At 40.5% G+C, this 24,656-nt stretch overlaps 2 protein-coding genes across 2 annotated transcripts in view; both read right to left on the reverse strand.

The window, feature by feature from the left end:
• The window catches only part of LOC124626229 (adhesion G-protein coupled receptor G4), a 17,487-nt gene extending 16,696 nt beyond the window's left edge, over positions 1 to 791 (reverse strand). Inside the window, exon 1 of the mRNA XM_053674689.1 lies at positions 714 to 791. The gene's annotated coding sequence lies outside the window, so the exon portion shown is untranslated. The remainder of the gene's footprint in view (positions 1 to 713) is intronic.
• Positions 792 to 2,428: 1,637 nt separating this feature from the next.
• ptchd1 (patched domain containing 1) lies at positions 2,429 to 19,074 on the reverse strand. Its single transcript, XM_017453765.3, has 3 exons — positions 17,654 to 19,074; positions 14,784 to 15,450; positions 2,429 to 6,809 (listed from the first exon to the last, which is right to left on the reverse strand). Exons 1-3 carry the CDS (start codon positions 17,999 to 18,001, stop codon positions 5,158 to 5,160), a joined length of 2,667 nt encoding a protein of 888 aa, XP_017309254.1. The 5' UTR covers positions 18,002 to 19,074; the 3' UTR covers positions 2,429 to 5,157.
• Between the last annotated feature and the right edge of the window lie 5,582 nt (positions 19,075 to 24,656).

Raw genomic sequence — 24,656 nt, forward strand, 5'->3', positions numbered from 1 at the left:
TAGATAGATAGATAGATAGACAGACATACAGATAGATAGATAGATAGATAGATAGACAGACATACAGATAGATAGATAGATAGATAGATAGATAGATAGATAGATAGATAGATAGACATACAGATAGATAGATAGATAGATAGATAGATAGACATACAGATAGATAGATAGATAGATAGATAGATAGATAGATAGATAGACATACAGATAGACAGATAGATAGATAGATAGATAGATAGATAGATAGATAGATAGACATACAGATAGATAGATAGATAGATAGATAGATAGATAGACAGACAGATAGATAGATAGATAGATAGATAGATAGATAGACATACAGATAGATAGATAGACAGATAGACACAGATAGATAGATAGACACAGATAGATAAATAGGTAGATAGATAGATAGATAGACAGACATACATACAGATAGATAGATAGATAGATAGATAGATAGATAGATAGATAGATAGATAGATAGATAGACATACAGGTAGATAGATAGATAGATAGATAGATAGATAGATAGATAGATAGATAGATAGATAGATAGATAGACACAGATAGATAAATAGGTAGATAGATAGATAGACAGACAGATAGATTAGATAGATAGATAGATAGACAGACAGACAGACAGATAGATAGACAGACAGATAGATAGATAGATAGATAGATAGATAGATAGATAGATAGATATGTCCTACCTGACAGTCGGGATAACCCGCTCTTGACGGAGTGAATTGGACCAGCAGTTGGGTCTGTGGTAGGTGAAGTGAATGTGCGCGTATGTAAATTCGCGTGCCATTAACACCTATAATTTAGGAGGATGACGTGAGATGTAGCCTGTATATCCGCCCTAATATTGGTTAATACGAGAGAGGTGTGATATGTGGCACACCTTCTGTAGGAATCTTCTTCTGTTGGACTCTGTAGGAGCTAAAATCAACACAACATTTTGAGAAATAAAATAATTACACGCCTGAGGATGTGTTTTTTTTCTTCTTCTTCACGTGATTTGAAGGTTCATTTGTTAACATTTCACATTTGTTGGTTTTGTCATTGCTGTCACATGGATAATTATTGTTCACACGATCACATATTATGATGTCACGTGTTCATCTGAGTTCACGTGCAGGTTAGTTCCAATATTAATAATAAAATAATTCATTACTATTATTGATTTGTTTATTAGTTTTTATTGTGAGTTATTTTCTGCATCCACATGGTGAGCCATGCATCAGAATATTTGCAAGTTTCTGTTCATTGTGAACAAAAGATCTGTTTATTTTCTCCAAAAATGGTTCTGAATGATGAATGGTTATCAGCACACACATTAAGGTGACTAAAAACTCGTATCAAATACTGCTTGATATTTATGTGCCTCTCGCACCACCGTTCTTTTCCTTTGGACATATTTACGTATTCATGTATTCAAGTATTCATGTAAAGTCCCTGTCTGTGTGTTCACACCTTCATAATAACTCTCAGTATTACCCAAAACACTACAATTCATTTAATAGCCCATAATATTGAAGTAGGGCAGGTGAATAATATAGTTTGCAAAAATATGTGCAAAAAAGAAGGTAAAAACCCAACACTACTCATAACCTGAGAACACCATCTCCACTTTGAAGCATGGTAACCTCTTGGGTGATTCTATACCTCTCTTAAATTTGCACACAGGTCGACTAATTTTATCGATATATTTTTTATGTATATCTGATTTGACAAACAATATAGATTTTTTTCCTTCACTTCAATTTTATGGGATATTTTGTGTATATTCATGACAATAAATCCTAATTTAGTCCGTTTCAGTTTCAGAAACCTACAGGGGGGTGAATACTTACACAATCCAATGTATAGCCATGTGTGTTCTTTTTTTTTATATAATCTTATATTCCAATCCTGCTGACTGGGCAAACACATAAACCCTTTCTTTCAGGTCACTTTGGATTGTTTGCATTCATCATTAGAGTTTTGATGTATGCTAATTTGCGAAATTGTCCTGAGAGAAATGTTTCATGCTGTGCAAATGCATATTTCTTAATCGTACAGGGTTATTTCCTTAAAAGACAGACATACCATACCGTGACTTGATTATAATGCACAGTTTGTCTATACTGTAAGGGAAGCACTGAAATGTGCACTTTTGATCAAAAGAAGTTTAAACAGTAGAGATGTGAAATAGGATAGTTGTGATGTTAGATTGGAGGTTAAAATCTAAAATCTATCAACAACAACATTACCAGGTTTCATGGATGGCAAAAAACAACAACAAAATGATGTGCAGTCAAACCACAGCTTCAGTTCTCCACATGATGGCAGTGTGAAATAATGTTGAATTACTGTTTTATGAACACACACACACACACACACACACACACACAATCAAAAAGAACACTACTAAATACTTAAATGCTCCGCTTTGCTTTAATAGTTTGGATTTTATACAAATAGATACAAAACCGATCTATCTTTCCTTTTCATCAATATCCTGTGTTCTCTGTGTGAAATATCAAGTTCAGTCAAAAACAACCAAACAAACAAAAATCAATCAAGGGCATGATCAATGTGATTAAATCTTCTAGGATTGGTCTATTTTCTACAGCAGGGTTTCTGAGGATTTCTCCTTTCCAGTCTCGGAGACCCTCTGCCCCCTAATCCGGTGTGTTTGTACTTTGCTCAGGAACCGAGACGGAGGTACGTTACTACAGATGTGCATTATACTTTTAAAATCAGCAGCTAAAATCAGAGGCTACGCTGACAAACAGAGCACGTGATGTAAAATAGATCATTTCATACATTTAAAAATCTATATTCTGAATTGATATCTTTCTGAAACGCTGTTTTGGGACATTGTTAAAAGTGCTATATAAATAAAACTGAACTGGAAATGGATTCATTTATAAAATAAATATTACAACAACAACAACAAAAAAAAAAACAAGATTATCTGTTAAAGGGTAACACTTTCTTCAAGTACAGTTTCTTCATATCGGGACAGAGTGAAATAAATTTAGGTCGTTACACACAGAATGACATCATTCTTCACTTCTACAGTACGAAATAAAATGGTATAACCTGATGAAGTTTTGGGTTCAGCCTAGCCTAGATTAACTGTATAATGGTACAATCTGACCTAGAACTGGACTGAGAAGGTGTAAGTGATTGAAATGCTTTCACCAGCCTAAATACCAAACATGTAGAGAGAGATATGAGATACTATACGCTAGGAGATGAGATGTTTAGTGATGTTGTAAATGTAAAAACAGTAAAGCAGATTGTGGCTGAGCTCAGAACAGCCAGCAGCAGGTATAAAAACTCAGCTCGATTTTTATTTTTTCTGTTTTTCACGTAAGGATTTCCTCCATGATGAGCTCCAGCGGTGTTGTGAACAAGAAGAGCAGCTGTTGGTGACCTGCCAGAGGAGCTGTGAACAGATTCACAACACCCCAGGCTCTGCGTTTCCATGGCGCTCTACAATAACGGCATGTTTACATGCTGTTATAGTAAAATTAGAAGTGACAGAATTACTGCTACCTCTCTAAGAGTTGATTATTTTCCTCTAACAGCACATCCTGATGTCTTTTATTCCTCAAATACCACAGCAATCTGAAAATGATTAACCTACAAATGACTTTATGACATACCTTTTTTTATCCGTTTATAGTTTGTAGGTACATTTAACGTATCATTGAAACGAGTTAGGTCCTGTTCTCACTTACGTTATAGCAGCTATAAACAGTTTTACCTTCACCTGCCCTCTCTCTATTCTCTCTCATGAAGTTAACAAGACGAGAAACGCAGCTTGTTACGCGTGTTACAGAGAAAGCGTAAAAACTCCTCTGTCCTGAAGATGTTACCTCTGACTGTTACAAAGCGCCGACACTGGAGACTCCTTCCATAAACGTTAAACAAACGTCTCACAGAAAAACTTCACCATCTCTACGATTACACGTGCTCGTTCGTCTGTTTGTGTTGAGTGTCTTGCCATAAGAGGACCTGTGAATGGGCTGTTACTGTAGAAATTATACCATAATAGACCGAGCGCATTCATATAAACCAAACCTGTGATTTCTGTTATTCTCTGTCTGTCTCTCTTTCACTCTCTGTCCTTATCTTCTCCCTCCTTTGTGCCTCTCATACCGAGAGGGCAAGGAGACAAAGAGAGTGATTCTGGCTCATACATATTGATGATGAGCAATGTGTGTAACAGTGTGATGTTCAATGTTTTTTGTTGTTTCTTTCTGAGGAGGAGAAACGCACTCCAGAAACTATGGGATGAACTCATTTGTAGGTTATTTACAACCCACAAGCCTGCATAATTTAATCAGCCATCGATTCCCATTAGGAGCTATTATGGACTGACTGAATGCTCGAGGGTAATGAAATTATGTATTTACAGTATAATCTAACACTAAATTGTGACAGGCGTGGAGATACGAGGGGTTACCATGGAAGCGATGCAGTTCACCATGACCTGCGAGTGCGCATCTGCATCTATCTCCACCAGGTATCAACTGTTATTCCATCTAATACTGAAAGAAAAAATCAGTGCCGGCAAATGAAGTTTTGAAATGACACATTAGCAAGAGATTGAATTGATATGGCTAATAAAGATGACATGGCTATTCATAAAACAACTACGGCTGCCTTGATTTAGCAATGAGGACTCCCTGACCACCTGTAAATACGAGTGGTGGGGTTTATGTTTTTATATTTTAATATCACAGTAATGTTGTAATGGTTTGTATAGCATATATGTGCGTCTAAACTGCATTAAGGCGAAACCTCGTTGGGAGCATTCAGCTGCTAATCCTGGAGCTGCTCTGTAATTATCCACAGCTGGCCAAAAAATTTTTTGGCTCATTCAGCTGACTGAACAAAGACCATCTCTTACCATCCACCCAGGGATGGAAGATGTGCAGCACAACCTTCACAGGGCTTTCACCATGACAACCTAGCCTTGTGTTAATGGCAAGACCTTTCTAGCACTTTTTACCATGACAACAAACTCTAGTTCCAACAAGAGAGCTCAAATTCTTTTGCTCAGGTTACGTGACTTTTTCTTCCAGGGCTTGATGGACCCTGTGAGCCCAAGCCCTGCTGTTACTCTTTGTCACACTTCACATTTTGTCATTTTGCTCAGACGGTGGTAATCTGATCGACCACTCGGGTACTGTCTGCCATCTCGACGCATTCAATCTCTTCCTGGTGCTCAGCCATGCTTTTCCTTTCCCTCCTCTTTTTCTTGGAGGGGGGTAAGAATGTCAGGAGGACTGGAAGGATAGCCAGGCAGTGGAAGGCGGTGATGAGGGCAGTGAGGAAAAAACACCTGAATAGCGTGTGAGTAAGGTTTGATGGAACAGCTGCTAAAGGCAACAATGCTGCCCCATAGCACATGTAACTCTGCAAAGCAGGGACCCCGTGCCGCTCCAGGGACACCTTGACCCATCGCGTACGCGTCGATTCCCGTCCCAGAGCGAAGGCTGACACTAGAGGCACGCTTGAGTCCACGGCGTAGTTAACCCCATAAATCAGGCACAGCACTGACACGCAGTCTAACTCCACCTGCCACAGTGTCATAAACCCAACCACACCAAATTCCACAGAGGCCACCGTCACAGTTATCCAGGCGTTCACCAGAGGATCGGCCGCCAAAAAACTAGAAAAGAAGAGCAAGAACAGAGCAGCAATGCATGAGTTCTTCAACGGCGCACCTACTGATGATGCGTAGCGGTCCATGTACACAAAAGAAGGGTTGAAGATGATGAACTTCACCCTGGAGGTCAGTGAGAGCTTGCGCAGTGTGTCTAACAAAATAGACATCTCCTCTCGCTTGTTCTCCGTCGTCTTGGCCACCAGGAACATCCGGGAAGCCACTACGTCGAACTCTCCATCGGTCCGCTTGGCGAATATGATGTCATCTGAGAAATGGAGGTAGCGGGGCTGGCGGAGGAAGCCTGAGCGCAGATGCTCTGTGAAGTTTCTGCGCGAAAGGCTGGTCGTTATGTTTAGACCATGCAGATAGTTTAGGTAACTCTCAAACCAGGAGATTCGCTCAAACCCTTTGGTGTACTCAAGGAGGTCGTCCTGTACACTGGTGTTCCAGTACTCAATAGATTCATAGATGTAGAAGCCAATCACAGGGCTGTAACTACTAAAGTAGCGCTGTTGTGCCCGGGTGTACGCGATGGTACTGGTCCCTGTGGCGACAACGTTACTGAGATCTGAGCCTTCACTCACCTGTAAATAACCCATCAATGCAAAGGAGATGTATACTAAATAAAAAAGCACTACAAAGGGTTTGACATAAGTGTTGGTAATCCAGTCACAATAGTAGCGCTTCATGAAGGCCACCAGGAGATGGTTCTCATAGACACGTAGGTCACCGGATTCAGACGCGTCCTCGTTGTAATGCGTGTACATCAGGAAGCGATACCAAGCTGGCTTTTGTTGCAGTAAATCAGGCTTGGGTACGCGTCTGCAGAACAGGCTGTGACGATAGTTGTTTTCGAGGTAACCTGCAAAAACCAGGTTAGACCCATAGAAGGTGAGGATGTAGAGGTAGTTGAAGAGGATGGAAATGCAGGCAATGCGGCAGAACAGGCGCACGGCCTCGATGTTCGTGAACGGGCTGGCGCCGATGCCAAAGGTGACAAGGTGAAGGGCGGTGCTGGCTGTGAAGGGAAGCATGCAGTCTGAGAATACAGCAGCCACTCGCTCTTTTACATGCTGGTCCTCACGGGTCCGTCGCCAGGAAGACAGCATCTCGAATGTGCCAAACAAGCCATGACCTTAATGACACAGACACAGAGAGAGAGAGAGAGAGAGAGAGAGAGAGAGAGAGAGAGAGAGAACGATTTAGACAAAATTTAGACATTTTTCAGACTTATTTAAATCTTGAACTGTCCAATGGTTCAGGTTTCTGTGCCTTTCACCGAAAGTGACCGAAGTGTCTGCTGTGAAAGCAGAAGCATAAATAATTGACTAAAAGTCTGACAAGATGGCAATTCTGCACTAAAACATCAGTGACAAATGGATGTCAGAGGTCTCTCGGTAGCTTTTATATTTGATCTTTTCCCCTGCCTGTAGACATACTCATAACGTTTATTAAGAAAAAAGGAAGAAAATAAAGAGAATATTCAACACGTGGAGAAAATATGGCACGACAGTGACACTACTAAGATCAGGACGTCCCTCTAAAACTGATGAGAAGATTAGGAGAAGGTCAGGGAGGCTGCCGAGAGGAGCAACAGCAACATTAAAAGAACTGCAGCAGTTTCTGGTAAGTACTGCTTACTCCATACACGTGACAACAATTTACTGAATTCTTCATATCTCTGGGCTGTGGGGTAGGGGCGCAAGATCTCCCAAAACCATGTGGAATAATGTGTTATGGTCTGATGCAAGCAATGTTGAACTTTTTGGCCATAATACCAAAAGATATGTGTGGCACAAAAGAAAACAGAGCACATGACTAAAAGAACGGCTTCCTCACGGTGAAGCACGGTGGTGGCAGCTTCATACTGTGAGGCTGTTTTTCTTCAGCTGGAACCGGGGCTTTAATCAGTGTGGAGGGAATAATGAACAGCTACAAATACCAGACAGTTTTAGCACAAAACCTTAAATCTTCTGCTAAAACTCGAGATGAAGAGGAATTTCAGCTTTCAGCATGACAATGACCCGAAGCAAACCTCCAGATCAACAAAGGAACGGCTTTACCAAAACAAGCTCAAGGTTTTAGAACGTCCCCGCCTGAGTCCAGACCTAAATCCAGTCAGAGATCTGTGGGGTGACTTGAAGACGGCAGTGTACAGGAGATGTCCAGACAATCTGAAAGAGTTTATTGCTAGATAGAGAATATTGCTAAGTCAAGATGCCAAACGGAGTATTAATTTAGGGGTGTGAACACTTATGCAAACAGGTTATTGTACATTATTGTGCAAAATAAATGTTTTCACTTTTATCATGGTTTCATTTCTTTACATCACAAAAACCTGCCATTTTAACAGGTGCAGATTTTTAAAGTGTGTAGACTTTTTAGATCCACTGTACATATTTTAATGTGCATAACTTTAACACCAAATTAAGAAGCAGTGCACCACCTAGTTTAACTGTTAAACAAGTCTGCTTACAGATCATTCTTCCCTCACTGACACACCATGCAGCAGTGTCAGAATTCTTGACTGATCCAAAAATAACAGCCCAAACTTGCCTGAGGTGTCCTTGTCAGAGTTGATTTGATTCAACAGGCGCAGGCAGTGAAGATTTTCATGTTGTACTGATTTGAGAAGATGGATGAATGGAAGAACAGAAGGTTAGAAGGTTATTGGTGGCTGAGTTCCTGCTCTATTTAACCAGCATGCTAACAACCTGCTACAGGAAGTGCTTACCGGTCCACACTTGGACTCGTGTCTGTCTCTTGTACCTGCTTTTTCTCTGGACCTTATACTCAAAACATAATCCTTAATCTCTCACTATGAATCAACCTTTCTTCTTTGCTTGATTGTTTTTAATTTTCCTAATTTTTATTTTGACTGATTACCTCTATGTATTGGCATTGCTAAACCACCATTTATTATTATTATTTTTATTTTATTTTACTTGGTTTAACTACGATGGCTATCTATGTGTCATGGCACACAACAAATTTTGGTTATATCACTGCTTACGGAAACCTCAATATCTCCTTGGACCAATAACTGATCTCTAGGGCACATTACAAGATACATGGACATATATAAACATTTTGCATATTCATGTTCCTTAGACTATGAACTTAAGTCCAAATGTAATGCTCAAAATTGCTCAAAGTTCCATTTTTAGGGTCAATTTATAATGGGAAGGGTTTGAGTCTCAGTCTTAAGTTTTTTAGAGGGTACCTAGGTAAGTATAGTGTGCATGCAGAACATTTCAGGTTTGAGACTTGAGAATGTTTTTTTTTATGGTGACAAGAAAGTGCAATTAAAAAAAAATCCCCTCACTTTCGGGTTGAATATCTCGGGTGGGGGACCAGATACGTACCTGAAATTTTCACAGAATTAACTCCTCTATAGTAGAATTCTGCTGTAGAAATTCTGAGTTTGAGATTTGAGGTAAACTCTGCAGGACAGTAGACCTCGAGAGCCAGATTTGAAGAACCAGCCGGATCTATCGTGTTGGTACAGTTGATATGGAGGAATAGATTTTATCCAAATATGGAAGTACAGTGTTCAGTTAGGTGCTTCACAAATGAACATTGTCATGAATAGATCTGTGGTGTTGTTCCTCCTGTGATAAAAGCAGTAAGTGACTTGTGAGCTGTAGCCACTGCTTTTATTCATTCTCAGATTATCAAAGCAACTAGCTAACTGTACTAGATACATACAGTACACTCAACAGAGACACCAACAATCTCTGATACTTCTTACAACTTTATTTTTCTTTGGATTGTCTCTATAGACATTTAACGAGAGATTGTATATGACAAGATAAGATGAAAACAAGGTTATAACTCATTGAAGAACCAATTGCAGGTAGGAGCTAAAGTTGTGAGCGGGCAACTCTAGAAACGTAGGACCACACTCACCATAGGGTTGGTCTGAGGAATCATTCATACCAGTTGTTGAGATTTGAGCACATGGTTATGATAAGCATATATGTATATATATGTAAGAAAGGTCTGCAAAAACAATCTCTTTGTGGCTAAGCCTAAAGAATCAGATTTATAATGACATTATAGGAATCGCAAATCAGCACCAGACTTTGACATGTAGCTGAGACTTTCTCAGTGCACGTAGACCAGTCACTCATGTATAATTGACGTGATGTGAGGAGAGATCTCGTACACACCGTGCTGGGTAAGAGCTTCACGTTGTTGCTCAGGGACTCTGCATAAGTCTGAGACGCTGGAGTAACTGGGTCATCCTACTTTTAGAAACTTCCACAAGCTATAGCACTAGCCCTCACATCTCAATCATAATGGACATTTGAACAGATCAGAGTGGCATTTTAAAATTTTAAACATTTTAGCTCTTTCTTTTTGTTATCAATGGGCCATTCATGTACACACAAATCACATGCTTCTCTTTTGTTTTTTCTTTCTCGTTTTAGTTCTTTCTTTATCGGGCTGAGTGCACAGTCGGAGCAGATGGCTCTCACCTCCAGGGTTGCCAGGACACCGGTGACTCATCGGCCATGACGGAGATTCCCCCAGCCTCGTCATAACTCCTCTACTCTGATCTGAGAACTGTTTCTACCATTTCCATTGTTTTAGGCAATTTAATGTCACTGGACTCAAGAGATAGCAGACTTTGTACCAGGATCATCTCCAGATCAAAGCAATGAGTTATTACTTCTAAAATGCCCCACAGGATGGAGTGAATTATTACATGCTGAGAAAGATTACTCAGGGAAGAGGGAGAGAGGGGAAAAATACATGAGGATGACTCAGCATCCTTGGCAAAGCTATGTTTTCCAGATGGGTTGATATGTAAGGAAAAAAACACCGTGTGTTGTTCTGGTGCTGAAGTGGAGTTACTCTTACCACCCTGAAGTTGATTATTTTCATTTAACAGCATGTCCCCAAGTGTTTTCTTCGTCTTACACCGCGGCAATTTTCCAGCGTCTGCCATTTTTTACATTTATTATCCATTGTATAAACTCTGCTATTAATGAAGATTAAAGTTACAGCCGTTACAAAGTTCTGACACTGGAGACTCCTTCCATAAGTGTTAAAGAAAAGTCTCCCTGCAGAAACCTTCACCGTATCACTGATTTCTCATGCTTTTTAATCCGTACAAGTCCTCATGAACGAGCTGTTACTATAGAAACGATGATGTATTAGAATGAGCGCCTTAATATAATGTCTGCACTAATGTCAGAGCTGCTGTTATAAAAAACTCATCAACAGAATACAGACGTTGTTTCCGTTCTTAGCTAGCTTTCTGCTAATCAGTGCACTCTCTCTGTCGCTTATCTTCCTTATCTATCTTTCAGACAATCTCTCTCTTTTTCTTTTTCTTTCTGTGACCTGTTTTATATTCTCTGAGAAAAGCTGCTACAGTTCCTCCAGACCCTGTCCTGCTAAATCAACCCACAGTTTAAAAAAAACACAGCGATAAGATCGCGTACTTCTTCTCCTTCTGCACATCACGAGCATCACAAAACTTATCATATGGATATTTAGAACCACTCTGGTGTTTCCCAGCACATTAGGCAGCACACAACCAGCGCTTCCTCCCAATAAATGTAATATTAATCCCGGCAATTACGACCCATCATACCTCCTTTGTCAGTCGTTCCATTATTGTTGGAGGATTATCGAATGAGCCCATTCCAATGGCTGATGTCTCTGTAATAGAATAAATTTTTTTTGGTGGAGCACAGAGATAAGGGCTCGTTGTGCTGGAAGAAGTCTGTAATGCTGTAATTACCACGTCACATGTTTCTATTTTCCCTCGCAGAAGAATGGATGAACTCGAGCACAGATGAAAGCAGTGATTGACCTCAGAGTCTGACTCCTGATCTTTCTATTTTACAGAGAAACCATACACATTTTTAGCGAGACCACTGGGCAAGTAAACGCTCCAGTGGTTTGGGCTTGAAACATAATTGATTAAAAAAGTGGTAGATAATGTAACGTAACGTAATAACTTATGGTGAGCTTGTTAGCTAGTTAAGCGCATTAATATAAATTAAGGTACACAAACAAGTTTATGAAAGCTATTACTCGAGTTTGCCGAGCATCTTGATTTTGTCTTGATACACTATACAGCCAAAAGTATGTGGACACCTGACCACTTATGAGTGTGACACTCATACGTGTTGTTGAACATCTCATTCCAGATTTATTCACCTCTTTGCTGTTATAATGCGCTCCACTCTTATGGGAAAGCCTTCCGCTAGATTTCAGGGCGTGGCCGTGGGGATTTGTCTTCATTCGGCTACAAGAGCATTAGTGAGGTTGAGGTCAGGCGCTGATGTTGTGATGGTGAGGAGGCTCCAGTTCCAGTTCATCCCAAAGATGTTCAGTGGGGTTGAGGGCAGGGATTAGTTTCAGTGAAGGGAAACTGTAATGCTATAACATATGGATCATTTTGGCCATACAGTGTATGTTTAATCATTCATGAGGTAAACAGGAAAGCTAAATGATTCCGAATAGCTCGTCTGTCGTCCATGCACGCTTATTAATCTGCCTTATAAAAGTCCACTGTCAGCTAGATCACGTCTCGGCCGATGTGTGTAGTGCAGCAGATGGATATAAGATTACAATAAACAAAATCCAAGATTATTCAACCTATTTCATTCCATTTGTACTCATTTCAAGCTTGAAATATTCTTGGAAAATGATCTGCCAACAGAATAAGAAAACTACCCGCTTGAAATGAGTAATAATGTCCAGAAATCGGTTTAATGATCTTATATTTGGTTTACTGTAATCTTATAATAAAGGAATATTAGATATATTTCACTATATTAAAGGTATTTTCACTTGCTAAGATGACATTTTTTGCAATGTGAATCTACTATGTGCTCTGCTATGAAAAAAACAACAACTAAATACTAAAACTAAAATAAATAATATTAGATGAAATCTGATCTGGAAATCAGTTTGTGCAAAAACGATCTTGCAAGAGCTAGAGGTAATCCATCCATCCATCCTCTTTACCGCTTTATCCTTTTCAGGGTCACAGGGAACCTGGAGTCTATCCCAGGGGGCATGCGGCACAAGGCAGGGTACACCCTGGACAGGGTGCCAATCCATCGCAGGGCACAATCACACACACATTCACACACCCACTCATACACTACAGACACTTTAAACATGCCAATCATCCTACCATGTGTGTCTTTGGACTGGGGGAGAAAACCAGAGTACCCGGAGGAAAACCCCCCCACGCCCCCCCGCAGCACAGAGAGAACATGCAAACTCCGCACACACAGGGCCACGGTAGGAATCAATCCCCCGACCCTGGAGGTGTGAGGTGAACGTGCTAACAACTAAGCCACCGTGCGCCCGAGCTAGAGGTAATAATGAGATTACTCACAGCTGTCCTGTGAGTCTGCCGTGGTCCTATTGGTGGATTATTAGAAAAAAAGCCTCGTAGAAATTTCTTGATCTCGACTCTTGAACACAATTTTTTTTTGACATTGTTGGATTTTTGTGTTCTGCAGCTACATCAGGCTGAAAATCGTCCGATGTAACGCTGGCTCTAGACAGCGCAGTTGCTGGCTTTTTGTCAACACAGCAACCTAAAGGCAAATGTCTGGCTGAATAGGACGAGTATTAGATATCTGGACCTTTTAAGCCATGCATCTTCTCTGTACCTTTATATCTTCTTGCTTGAGGTGCAATTCTTCATGACGAACCTCCTCCTGAGTGCACTCCTAACCTCTCAAGCGTTCTTCTCTTTCTGTCCTGCTTCCATCGTGTTATTTCCACCGAGTGCTCTAGTTACCAGAAACCCCCTCCCACACATGGCACTAATTACTGAGTGTGTGAACGATAGAGAACAATAGCAGGAGCAAGAGAACGAGATAAAGATGGAGGCGATCTGTCAATGTACATTGATTTGTTCGCGTGTTTGTCGGTCTGGATTTTTCTGAGAGAATCTCACGGTTTGGTTTTATTCAGTTCCTAAAGGATGAAGTGAATAGAAAATGGGAGCGTATGATCCCGCTGAGAGTGCACTGATGCTCTGTGCTGCGTCTTTGATCTGGATTTTAATGTTTAATGAGATTACAAAAGCAGCTCTACAAGTGGTGATGATTGTTTAATAGGAGTGCTCACTTTCCCCATTTAGTTTCACTGCATGTGATTTAAAGGTGCTTTTTGTATTATTTAAAACTGTACACTCTCACAAAAAATGGGTATTAACGGTACCATTCCGTGTCACTCTGGTGGTACCATCAAAAGTACACCTTTTATACCTTTAGTACTATCTTTAGCCTTTAAAAGAAAGCTTAAATTTTTTTCATTTTTAGACATAGTATGGGTACCAATATGAGGGTACAAGGATATGGGTACCACTCCAGCAACAAGGACAGGTACAGTTTAGTAGTTTACAGTTTTGTTCTGAGAATGTTGTAAAAAAAAAAAAAAAAAAAAAAAAACCTTTTAAAGAGAAACTGTAATTTGAAATACTGCTGTGGAATCAATCTGGATAGTTTCATATATTAGGATTTTGCTGATATTTCTGGGCCTGAAATGAACATGAAATAAAAATACATGAGGAATATGTTTAGACAGAGAAGGAGGGAAAGAGAGATTGCTATTTGCCTCCAAGCCACCAGAGGGCTTTAAACATGACACGCTACTTCAAGGGTTCCCAAAACTTGGACTATATAAGTTTTCAGTGACCCCAGGTCTCGGCAGTTTGGGTTCTCCTCTTTACTAACGGTCACGTGTGCAAATTCATGTCGAATAAACATCTTGTTCATTTTCATAGACGCTCAGAGTTGCTGGGGAACTAATGAAGGTAGATTGATGGAGAAATTTAGCCATTTTATTAAATTGCTTAACTCCTATTCTAGTGCATCGTGTAAAGATATGAAAAAGACCTAAATCGTAATAGTAGCACGCAAAATCCATCATCATAATTAGAATTTGAATAAATCAAAAGAGTTTCTCTCACGACCCCATTTCTAAATAATTTAAACTCCACATGGGGTCAGTTTGAAAGCCCCAGTGTTACTTATTCAGGCTTAATTTAATAGCATGTACATGTAATCATAGCTAGCGTATTATAAGAATGGAAGGGTGGTTAGTGATCGTGATGGTGTATTACCCAGCATGATGAAAGGAATGCCAAGGTACGTGGAGTTGTATTTTCCTCCAGTGAGGTTAAAGATCCCGGCGGAGGTGAGAGTCGCGAGGCTGACGGTGACCAACGCCAGGATTCCCAACCAGGGTTTGGTGCGTACGCAGTCTCTCATAGAAGAGCAAACTACAGCGAGCGAGAGGCATGCAGCCAGGCTGAAGAGCAGCGGGCGTTCGGATACGCGACTTGTCCTCTGAAAGTCCCGCTGCAGCGAGGACGAGGTGAACGGGTACAGCCCGAGCTCGGGGTGTGCTGCGCTGAAGCTCTCCAACTCACGGCAGAACAGCAGCTCCCAGCGAGTCGCCACCACCTCGTTCAGCGCACTGGCGACCTGCAAGTAGTAGGTGAGCTGGAGAGCGCGGGCAGCGCGGACACCTTCTCGACCACTGCCCACCGTCTGCACCCCGCCGAGTTGGTGTCCGACGTAGGCCTCTCGCCCATCCTTGAGTCGTGTGATAGGGTAGCGCAGCGGCGGAACGGTCCGGTTCGAGACGCGGGCTGTTCGCATCTCCTCCAGCATTCGCAGGATGTCATCTATGATGCAGTTCTTGCTATCGTCCAGCAGGCAGAGGTGAGCAAATGTGTAGTTGAAGCCCAGCATCGGAACCTGGATGTGGGTGATGGCACTGTGAAGCTGATGAGAAGGATACACAATCACATACACCACCAAATTTTATCTCAACATACATTTTATACATTTTTTATTAACTTTGAGAGAGAGAATAAAGACAGGCTGGTGGTGACGGAACGATTCTTTATAGCTGCTATAACGTAAGCCAGAACAAGAACTTCAGAACAGGAGAACAAGATCTGACTTGTTTCACCACAACAGTAAATGCACTGTAACTATAAATGGATGAAAAGTATGCCGTGTCAATCTTTTCATGAATAAAAAATTGTAATCGTCTGCAAATTACCGTCGTGTTAGAGGAATAAAACGTGTGACACCTGAGATGTGCTGTTATATAAAAATAATCAACTTTGCCATGCTAACACTAACTCAGTCACTATAACAGCACTACACACAGTGTTTTAGTCCTTACTTAATGTACACCAGCCAGCCAATCAGAAGCAAGGATTTTCCATGCCCGTAATTAGAGGCGGACCGTGTGTAACAGATGTGTTTCCAACTGCTGAACACAAAGAGGCACATGTTGCCCAGCTGTCCACAAAGGCAATTAAAAAGATTGCTGTTCGGCCGACAGAGAAATTGCTGGTGTTGAGGCTGTGAGAGTGTGCGATTATATCAAGTCCTAAAAGCGTTCGCATACAACCGTCGAGACCCGCAGGGTCGCCGTTGCTAGGCAACAGGGAAGCATGGCACAGCTCCAAGGACATTCACTTTTACTTCCTGTTTAAAATTCATTTGATTAAATACACATAGCGCAGGGACCACAAACAAACAAAATTATTACTACACGTTGGAACGGATCCAAACCTTTTAAAGTGGCTTTTATTTCTTTTTCTTTTACTCACCATACAAGGAAAAAAAAGGAAGGTTATGAAAACATGTGCACGGAATATATGTGAGTTTCCTTTACACGTATTCCTCTGTTGTTGTTGTTTTTCTTTTTTTCAGTTCTGCAACAGCTCTTTCGACTAATCAATACAAATATTTGGAAACAAATTTAATTACAGAGTGGTACGTCGACGGCACGAAGCACACGCTACATCACACACTACACTACATCGTGCCATGTCACACGTCCATCCATCCATCCATCCATCCATCTTCTATACCGCTTATCATTTTCAGGGTCACGGGGAACCTGGAGCCTATCCCAGGGAGCATTGGGCACAAAGCGGGGTACACCCTGGACAGGGTGCCAATCCGTGTCACACGTTTCAAAACTATTTTAGTCCGTTCTGAGTCATTACAATGGGTTTTCTATCCAGTGATAAACACCACAGCGTTTAACATTCTTAACACAAACTCTGTTTTTCCATCAGGTCACAGAGGCCGAGAGTCGATTCCCTGATTCCAAGCACTAAAAACTAAAGCGTCAACACCGAACCTTTCTGAGTCGATTCCACACACTGAAAATGACTCGCCTCGCGGGAACACAAAGGCGAGGAACGTGAATTTAGCATCATATTGTCTCAGTTAGTACGACGGTCGTTTTTTTGTTCTGAATTTGAATAAATCTTCAGAATCAAACAAATCAGCGCTTGAAATGCAGGTAAGATTTCACCTTTCCCAGCGAATCACTCCACTGCTCAATTGGTCACATGGATGTAAAGTTGTGCTGAACCTTATATTAGTTTTTGTCTGATTTGAAAATGTGTGTTCAGCAGACAGTAACATGACATGACAGATGTTCTGATAAATGTCAGTAATATTGTACTGTAGTGAGTAACCGACAGAGTTAACTTACTTAATCCTTAATAAACACTTTTTGGGGTAATGGATTATCAAAACAATGGTTAGTTATTCCGCAGGAAAGCATTCAAATGTGCAGGACAGGGGGTTCTCCGGGATTGGGAACTTTTTGCAGCCAGGGATCCCTTTAACTGTACAACAAATTCTACAGACTTATTTTATAAACATAATCCATCTATTCAAATATTTGTCCCGTTATTTGGGCTATTTATTGGCACCATGGAGCTTTTTATTCCTGAAATTTTCACCAAGAGAATAAATGAGGTCCAAGTTGAAATGATTTAAAGACCTACTCGTTTTTGCGTTAGTGAGGTTTGGATTAATTTAGGTGACACGTTAAAGAAGAACTCGGCAAAAAAAAAAAAAAGAGTTAATGTCTGATTTCTGTCCCCACTTTGAATACCAGTGGATCAAGGTACACACAGATCATCTCACAAAACTTCCACAACCTCCTTACCTTCAGGACGAGGTCAACGTTGTGAGGCTCGAGCACGCTGCCCCTGCGCGAGGTCACGATCACACGCCCGTACCTGCCGGGTGTCTGCAGGTCTGAGTAGAGGGTGTGTTTGGAGCGGTTGACGGGGAACAGGCTGTCCACCAGGTTGCCCTCGATCTTCGCCAGACTGTGTTTGGGGGCCAGCAGGCGCTCCACTTCCTCCTCCACACGGTACCTGCTGAAACTGGCGCCGAGCAGCACCGAGAGGAGCACGGGCGCCGAGGCGAAGAACACCGGGTGGTTGGCGACGAAGTGGCCCAGCTTGTAGAAGGACGCCCGCAGCCCCTCGCGCACCACTTGCCGCAACATCCTAGCGCGCGTGCGGAGAAGGCATGCGGGCGGCGGGCCTCTTCGAGCACGTGTGCACCATCATCATCATCATCATCATCATCATCAACATAATCAGGGGTCCCCAGCATCAACTTGTGGTTTGACACCAGGGTCTCTGCAATGAATGACGTACCAGCTATTAGTCCGGATGGAGCAGCGATATGATATTAATCTGTATATGAATGCCTTGCTCGTGCACGTGAGCATCCAGTGGCGTGAAGCTAAGAGGCTGAGAAGACCAAGGAAAAAGTCTTGGGATTTTAGTTACGCAATATGCAGCTGTAACACACCCCTGTTACACACACACACACACACACACACACACACACACACACACACACCATCGGGGAGAAACACGCTGAGCCGGCGTCTATGCGGCATGCAGGCGCTTTACAACAGAAACTTATGCGTCTTTTGGAAACTGCGCGTCATCTCCGATGCATCCTAAACGAAATGAGACACACACGCCTCCGTCCTCAGGCCGTCAATCTTTCCCCTTTTAAATCAGAGGTAAGCTAGGAGACCTTAAAGTTCCTATCTTAAATTTGTGAACGCAGCGTATTCATAAGCCGCGCAGGTGCAAAGTGCTAAGAGTTGTATTTTTAATCCGAAATGGGGTGCGTATTTCCTCCAGGTGTGTGAGGCTATTTTCCATCATGTCTCGCTGATCCTCGGCATCCGCTCGGTGTGTCGCGCTGAAGGTGAACACACACCGGGACCAAGCAGCAGCAGCAGGAGCAAGAGCAGGAGGAGGAGGAGGAGGCGGTGATGATGATGATGGTGGTGGTGGTGGTGGTCTGGGCATGTCCGCTCTGTAGCCTACATAATCGCTTATCTGGATCTCAGCCCTCGTGGATCCCGGTTTGCTAGACTCAGCTTCAGCACGGGCGGATGTGGATGCGGATGTGGCACTGCATCGATGGCGAATTGACTAAGAAGTTCATAATGAAGAGGAGAGGTGAAGCAGGCTGTCTCCGCCTTTACGTGGCTCGTGCACTGATATAACGAGTGCGCGCGCATTCTCTCTCTCTCTCTCTCTCTCTCTCTCTCTCTCTCTCTCTCTCTCTCTCTCTCATCAGTAGATTCAGGAGAGGAGCTTAGCAACTAAATGCTTCATTTCCAACAGGTAGGTATAATATACACTCGGGAAATAAAGACACTAAACTGTATTTTTCCTTGTCAGTGGGGTGGAACCATCAAGGGTGCATCTTTAAAATAACTGAAGATACATAACTGGACTTTGATGGTACCACCGCAGTGAGAAGGAAAAGTAAGATTTCCAAGAACCCATTCATACATTTCCAATCTTCTTCCATTGGCATAGTGCAATACTCTTGCACTCTTGCAATACAGTTTGGTATTCAGCCCTTCGCTCTTAAAAATAAAGGTTCCAATTAGAACCAAGCCTGATACCATAGGAGAACCCTTTTAATGCTTAAGTTCTTTAGAGAACCATCTATTTATGGTTGCTTTAAAAAAAAAAAAACCCACAAATGGTTCTTCACAGCAGTGCCACAAGGAAGCATGCTATCTTAAGTTCTCTAAAAAAAACCCTTCCTCATTGCTTTAAGGAACCTTCTTAAGACTGGTGCCAGAAGAATGTTTTTCAGCCCCAGAAAGAACTTTATAGGGTTTGCTTTAACCTGTTAAGGGACGATACCTTGAAGAACCAATGCACTGCTCTGAAGAACAAATAATGAAACATAAAGAAAGTCTTTAATTTCCAAAGAACCATATAACTCAACTCAAGAAGCCTATACAACTCCACATGGACAGTAACCGGAGCTCAGGCTCAAACTGGGAACTCTGGAGCTGCACGGTGGTAAAGATATCTGCTGTACCACCGAGCTAACCATTCATTCATTCCTTAATTACTTAAGCTCCTTGGTCTTTATTTGTTGTTGATTTGTTTATATTGTTTACATTGTCTATGATATCCTCATTTTTGTTGATGTTGGCTTTAAAAAAAGAAAAAGAAACAATGAGCGCCTTTTTATCTGCATCCTCTGTGACTGCTACTTTTAAAGCTGTGTCTTTTTGCGAAATTCCTCAAAATTTCTCCACTTGTATGGAGTTAGAAATGATCAGTGACGTAACCGTGATATTGTCCTCTACTCAAATCCTTTTAGCTTCTTTAAGGGAGTTTCTTTCTTTTAAAGAAATCAGCTCCTGCAGTACGTACAGGTGGTACAGTGAGAACTGCTGCCTCCTCACAGCTCCAGGGTTCCATCCTGTCTGTGCAGTGTTTCTGCACATGTTCTCCACATGTTCTTCTCCGGTTTCCTCGCGCTGCTTAAAAACATGCTGACTGGTGGATTGAGGACTCTACGTTGCAGGAACTCAAGCTCTGGATCGTACCTTCCTTCCCGTCCGATTACTGGACATAATTTATTAATTGGGCTAAATTCTGAATCTAAAGCCTGATTCACTTACTTTGTGTTCAAGTATTGACCATCTCCTAAAAGAACCACCCGGACTTTAAAAAAAAAAAAAAATTTTATTGAAAGATATGGCACATTGGGGGAAAAAAAAACTTCAGTACACTGAGAACCACATTTATAAAAGGAGAAAAAAAAGATACAGACATTATTTCGTATATCTCAGTGAATCAACAAATTGGGAGCCATACTTGTTTTGTGTACAGATTAGAACACACAATCATACATCCGTACATACTCGTTAAAAACTAAAAGAAAATAATAATAATAATAATAATAAAGAAATAACTAAATAAAAAGTAAAATAAATAAATAAACTAAATAAAATTTAAATAAATAAAAGGGGGGTTCCCTCAATCAGAAGACAAAATGGCAGAGATTTGAAGAAGGTTAAGAAAGGCTGCCACTTCCTGTAAAACTTTTCGGAGTTGGCACCCAGAGAGTACCTAATCTTTTCCAATTTTAGAAAAGACATTACATCCCTGAGCCACTGAGTGCTGGAGGGAGGCTTTATGGATTTCCAATGGAAAAGAAGGCGCCGTCTTGCTAACATATAGGTGAACGCCAAGAGATCTAATTGGTTCGAGTTTTACCTGTTATAATCCTCCGGATACCCAAATATGGCAATATATGGGGAGAGGGTTTAACGGTAACAGACAGTATTTTTGAGATGCTATCACAATACTTCTGCCAGAAGGAGAATAATAATGGGCAATAATAATAGAATGTGTGTGTTAGGTTGCAGGGAGAGGCATGACATTTATCACATCTGACAGTGGGATAAATCTGTGAAAGACATGTTTTGGAGAAATTAATCCTGTGCAATACCTTGAACTGTATCAAAGAGAGACGAGCACAAGATGAGCTTGTGTGGATCTTGTTAAGGGCGACGTCCCACCAGGCTTCATGTAAGCTCAACCCCAATTCACCCTCCCAAGCAACCTTGATTTTAGTGATACCACCTTAGTATTGAGAGTCATGTATTGAGATCAGGTTAAATGGTTAAACATTTCGAGATCCCACAGTGCGAGTCTAATGGCTTGGCTGGTAGGCAGTTGGACTCCGGAGTACAGGACCTTTATTAGCGTACAGGAACCGTAGTGCTGGTGGGAGCGAGGAAACTCAGCCATGCGTGGCTAACGACTAAAGTGATGTTGGAGACGAGAGCCGCACTGCCGTCCTTCCTCTCTGCACACTCCACACACTCCTGTGTCAATGTAAACACACAGCTAATAATGCTTTTGTCATCAGTGTGCAATCAGGCACTATCAGGTCCAATAGAATCGCTCTCCAACCCCCGCCAGCTCTCTCTCCCTGACCTTTGACCCGTGTATATGACCAGACTTACACAGAGCTATAGTCATGGTAACCATTTCCTCTACTTTTCTGCAGCACGTGCTTCTCCATGCCAGTCCAGCAAACTGACAAAAAAAAAATGGTTCCCATGGTTACCTACAAGTTTCAGGTGCTAGGATTTCAATGGAAGTACAATTTTCTTTGGTCTTTTGTTTTGTGGTTGTGATTCCTATGATTTCTATCATTCCTGATTTCATTCCTTATGATAACTCAATGAGAATAATGTGAATGAAGTTTTCTTTCAGTATGTTCAGAAAAATATTTTCAAGTGTCAGGGAAAAACGACCTTTATTTTTTTCCCTATATATCTAAATGCATATAAGTGTACATTTTAAAGTGTAATATTCATTCCGAGGTCCATGTAGCTTACATGCAGGGCTCAAAGGTTTAGGTAAATTAATTATTCTATTAATATCTAATACATAGTACAGAGTCTATATAATGAATAAAACACTGAATACTGAGTGATGAAGTGGCGTGATGAACATCCCAGCATGTTTTATTTCTCTTATACCACAGCAATTTACCAACAATTACAATTTCTTATTCAGCAAATAGCAACACGTCATCCTTTTATCCATTTATAGTTACATTTAATGTTGTGGAACGTCCCTGGAAATATAGTTAAAAAAAAGAACAACGTTCTACAGGTTCCTTTCCTCACTAATAATCATTTAACAATGATATTTTCTTTCTTTTTTCTTTCTTTTTCAGTCATTTTCCATTCTACCACTCTAATACACCTATCAACCTTCCTCTTGGCCAATATCTCTGGGGCAAAGTGTGTCCCAGGGGATTTTATAAAACATAACAGATATATATATATATATATATATATATATATATATATATATATATATATATATATATATATATATATATTTAATGGTACATTTTAAGGGAATGTGATGTTGAAGTAACATAATTAAATCGGTTATATGAATTATCTGCTTTTAGTTTTAAAAATATATTTTGTGTACTTGGTGTTAGTGTAAAATAAGCTGTATCTGTCTTAATGCAGAAAATAAATATTTATTTATTTTAATTTTATTTATCTTTATTTAATCTTTAATTACAGGCAAAATCCTGAAATAGTTTGGGACAATGATCTTTTATATATATAATGAACAATGAGGAAATTACATACTATAAAACATCCTAAAAAATATGTTTGTCCCAAAATACTGGTGTTGTCAGTGTATTTTTGAAGTACTTCCTGTGTCAAAAGGTCAGTGTGAGGACTGGAGGTAATTCAAAAGGATGAATGGTAAACTGATACATTCCCTGTTTTATTTATTTATTTTTTAATTTTTATTTTTTTGATAATCTTTGTTATCTTTTATTTGGTACTTTAGATGTCAACAACTTTTTTAAAAGCCCTGTACCTTACATTTACTTTTTAAAAATACATAAACATCTATAGTTATTGATTTGACATTTTTACAAGATAGAAATTCCCTTCATGAGTCAGCCATTTTGAAATAATCCTCCATTTTGATTAAAAACAGATATCCCAGGTGACCAGTGACATTGCTACTTTGGTTCTAAAGTTTAGTTTAAAAGTTATATAATTATAACTCGTCATAGCTGAATTCTCATATCTTATTGGACAGAAGGTGTTCATTATTTTTATATGACATCACAGATCGCTCAGTCGTTCTAACTGTAACATGAACGACAGTTTATATTTATATTAATGTGCTTGTTCTAATACATTACTGTTTCTATAGTAACAGCTCACTCACAGGGACTTGTACGGTACCGGGGACGCTCCGCATAATCTAAGACTAACAATAAACGGATTTTTAACAATGTGGTGTTGTTTAAGAAAAAATAATGTGTAGTTGTTATTGTGGCGATGTTTTTTGCTAGAAGGCATTTATTTAATTGTATATTTAATAATATTGAATTTAATTCATGGAAATAATCTTGGGTGTGCTTTGCATAGCTTCCCAGCACAGGAAAGTCTTCAGGACAGAGGAGTTTACACTTTCCAGTTTCTTGGTAAAATGACAAGCTGTATTTTTTAAAAGAGAGAGAATGTGTGTGTGTGTGAGAGGGAGACGGAGAGAGAGAGAGAGAGAGAGAGAGAGAGAGAGAGAGAGAGATGAAGGAATGAAGTGAAGTAAACACTGTTTATCGCAGCTATAACGTAAGTGAGGACAGGAACTTGACTTGCTGATGTTCCACAAAATTAAGTCTAACTATAAACTATAATAAAATGTGATGTGTCATTCATTAATAAATTAAAAACGTTGGTAAATGGCTGTGGTGTAAGCAGAATAAACACACATACCACACCATCATAATGTGGATTGTCTTTATTTCCACAAGGTGTGTCATGTGTTATACATTGCCTATTATATTATAGTATATGTTATAACCAAAAATCTTAATACATGACACAGCAGACTTTATTTTCAGATTTGAAAATATTTTTTTTTTCCTTAAAATTAATAATTTTTTTTATTTTGTGCTTTAAACACCACCCTGTTCAGACACTGACCCCTCGTCCCGTTTATCTGCAGTGACCCGGGCTTTGCTTTGCTCCTGGTGCTTCATGACGCCACGTTATCGGTCTCGTCAGCTCGGCATAACATCTCAGGGTTCCACAGTGGAGAAATAAAAATGTCAGCAAAGAGGGAAAAGGAGCCAAATCTGAGACTGGCAGAGAGAAGAAAAGAGCAATGAAGTGCTCGATGAAGAGGAAACACACGATAGCCTGAGTCACGGCTGCCTGCTGGATCAAACTGGGCATGAGCTCGACAGGGTAATCCTCACCACATGCTCACAGGAAGACAACATATTTATGAATGACTCAGAAACACACAGACACACAC

This window comes from Ictalurus punctatus, chromosome 23 (genome assembly GCF_001660625.3).
Source record: "Ictalurus punctatus breed USDA103 chromosome 23, Coco_2.0, whole genome shotgun sequence".
Lineage (NCBI taxonomy): Eukaryota > Metazoa > Chordata > Actinopteri > Siluriformes > Ictaluridae > Ictalurus > Ictalurus punctatus.

Bases quoted from the DNA above. Each gene is read 5' to 3' on its own strand.
- ptchd1 (XM_017453765.3), bottom strand. From the start codon at position 18,001: ATGTTGCGGCAAGTGGTGCGCGAGGGGCTGCGGGCGTCCTTCTACAAG. The intron at 15,451-17,653 runs GTAAGGAGGTTG...CCTTCTCATCAG, and splicing joins ACGTTGACCTCGTCCTGAAG to CTTCACAGTGCCATCACCCA. The intron at 6,810-14,783 runs GTAATACACCAT...TGTGTCATTAAG, and splicing joins CATTCCTTTCATCATGCTGG to GTCATGGCTTGTTTGGCACA.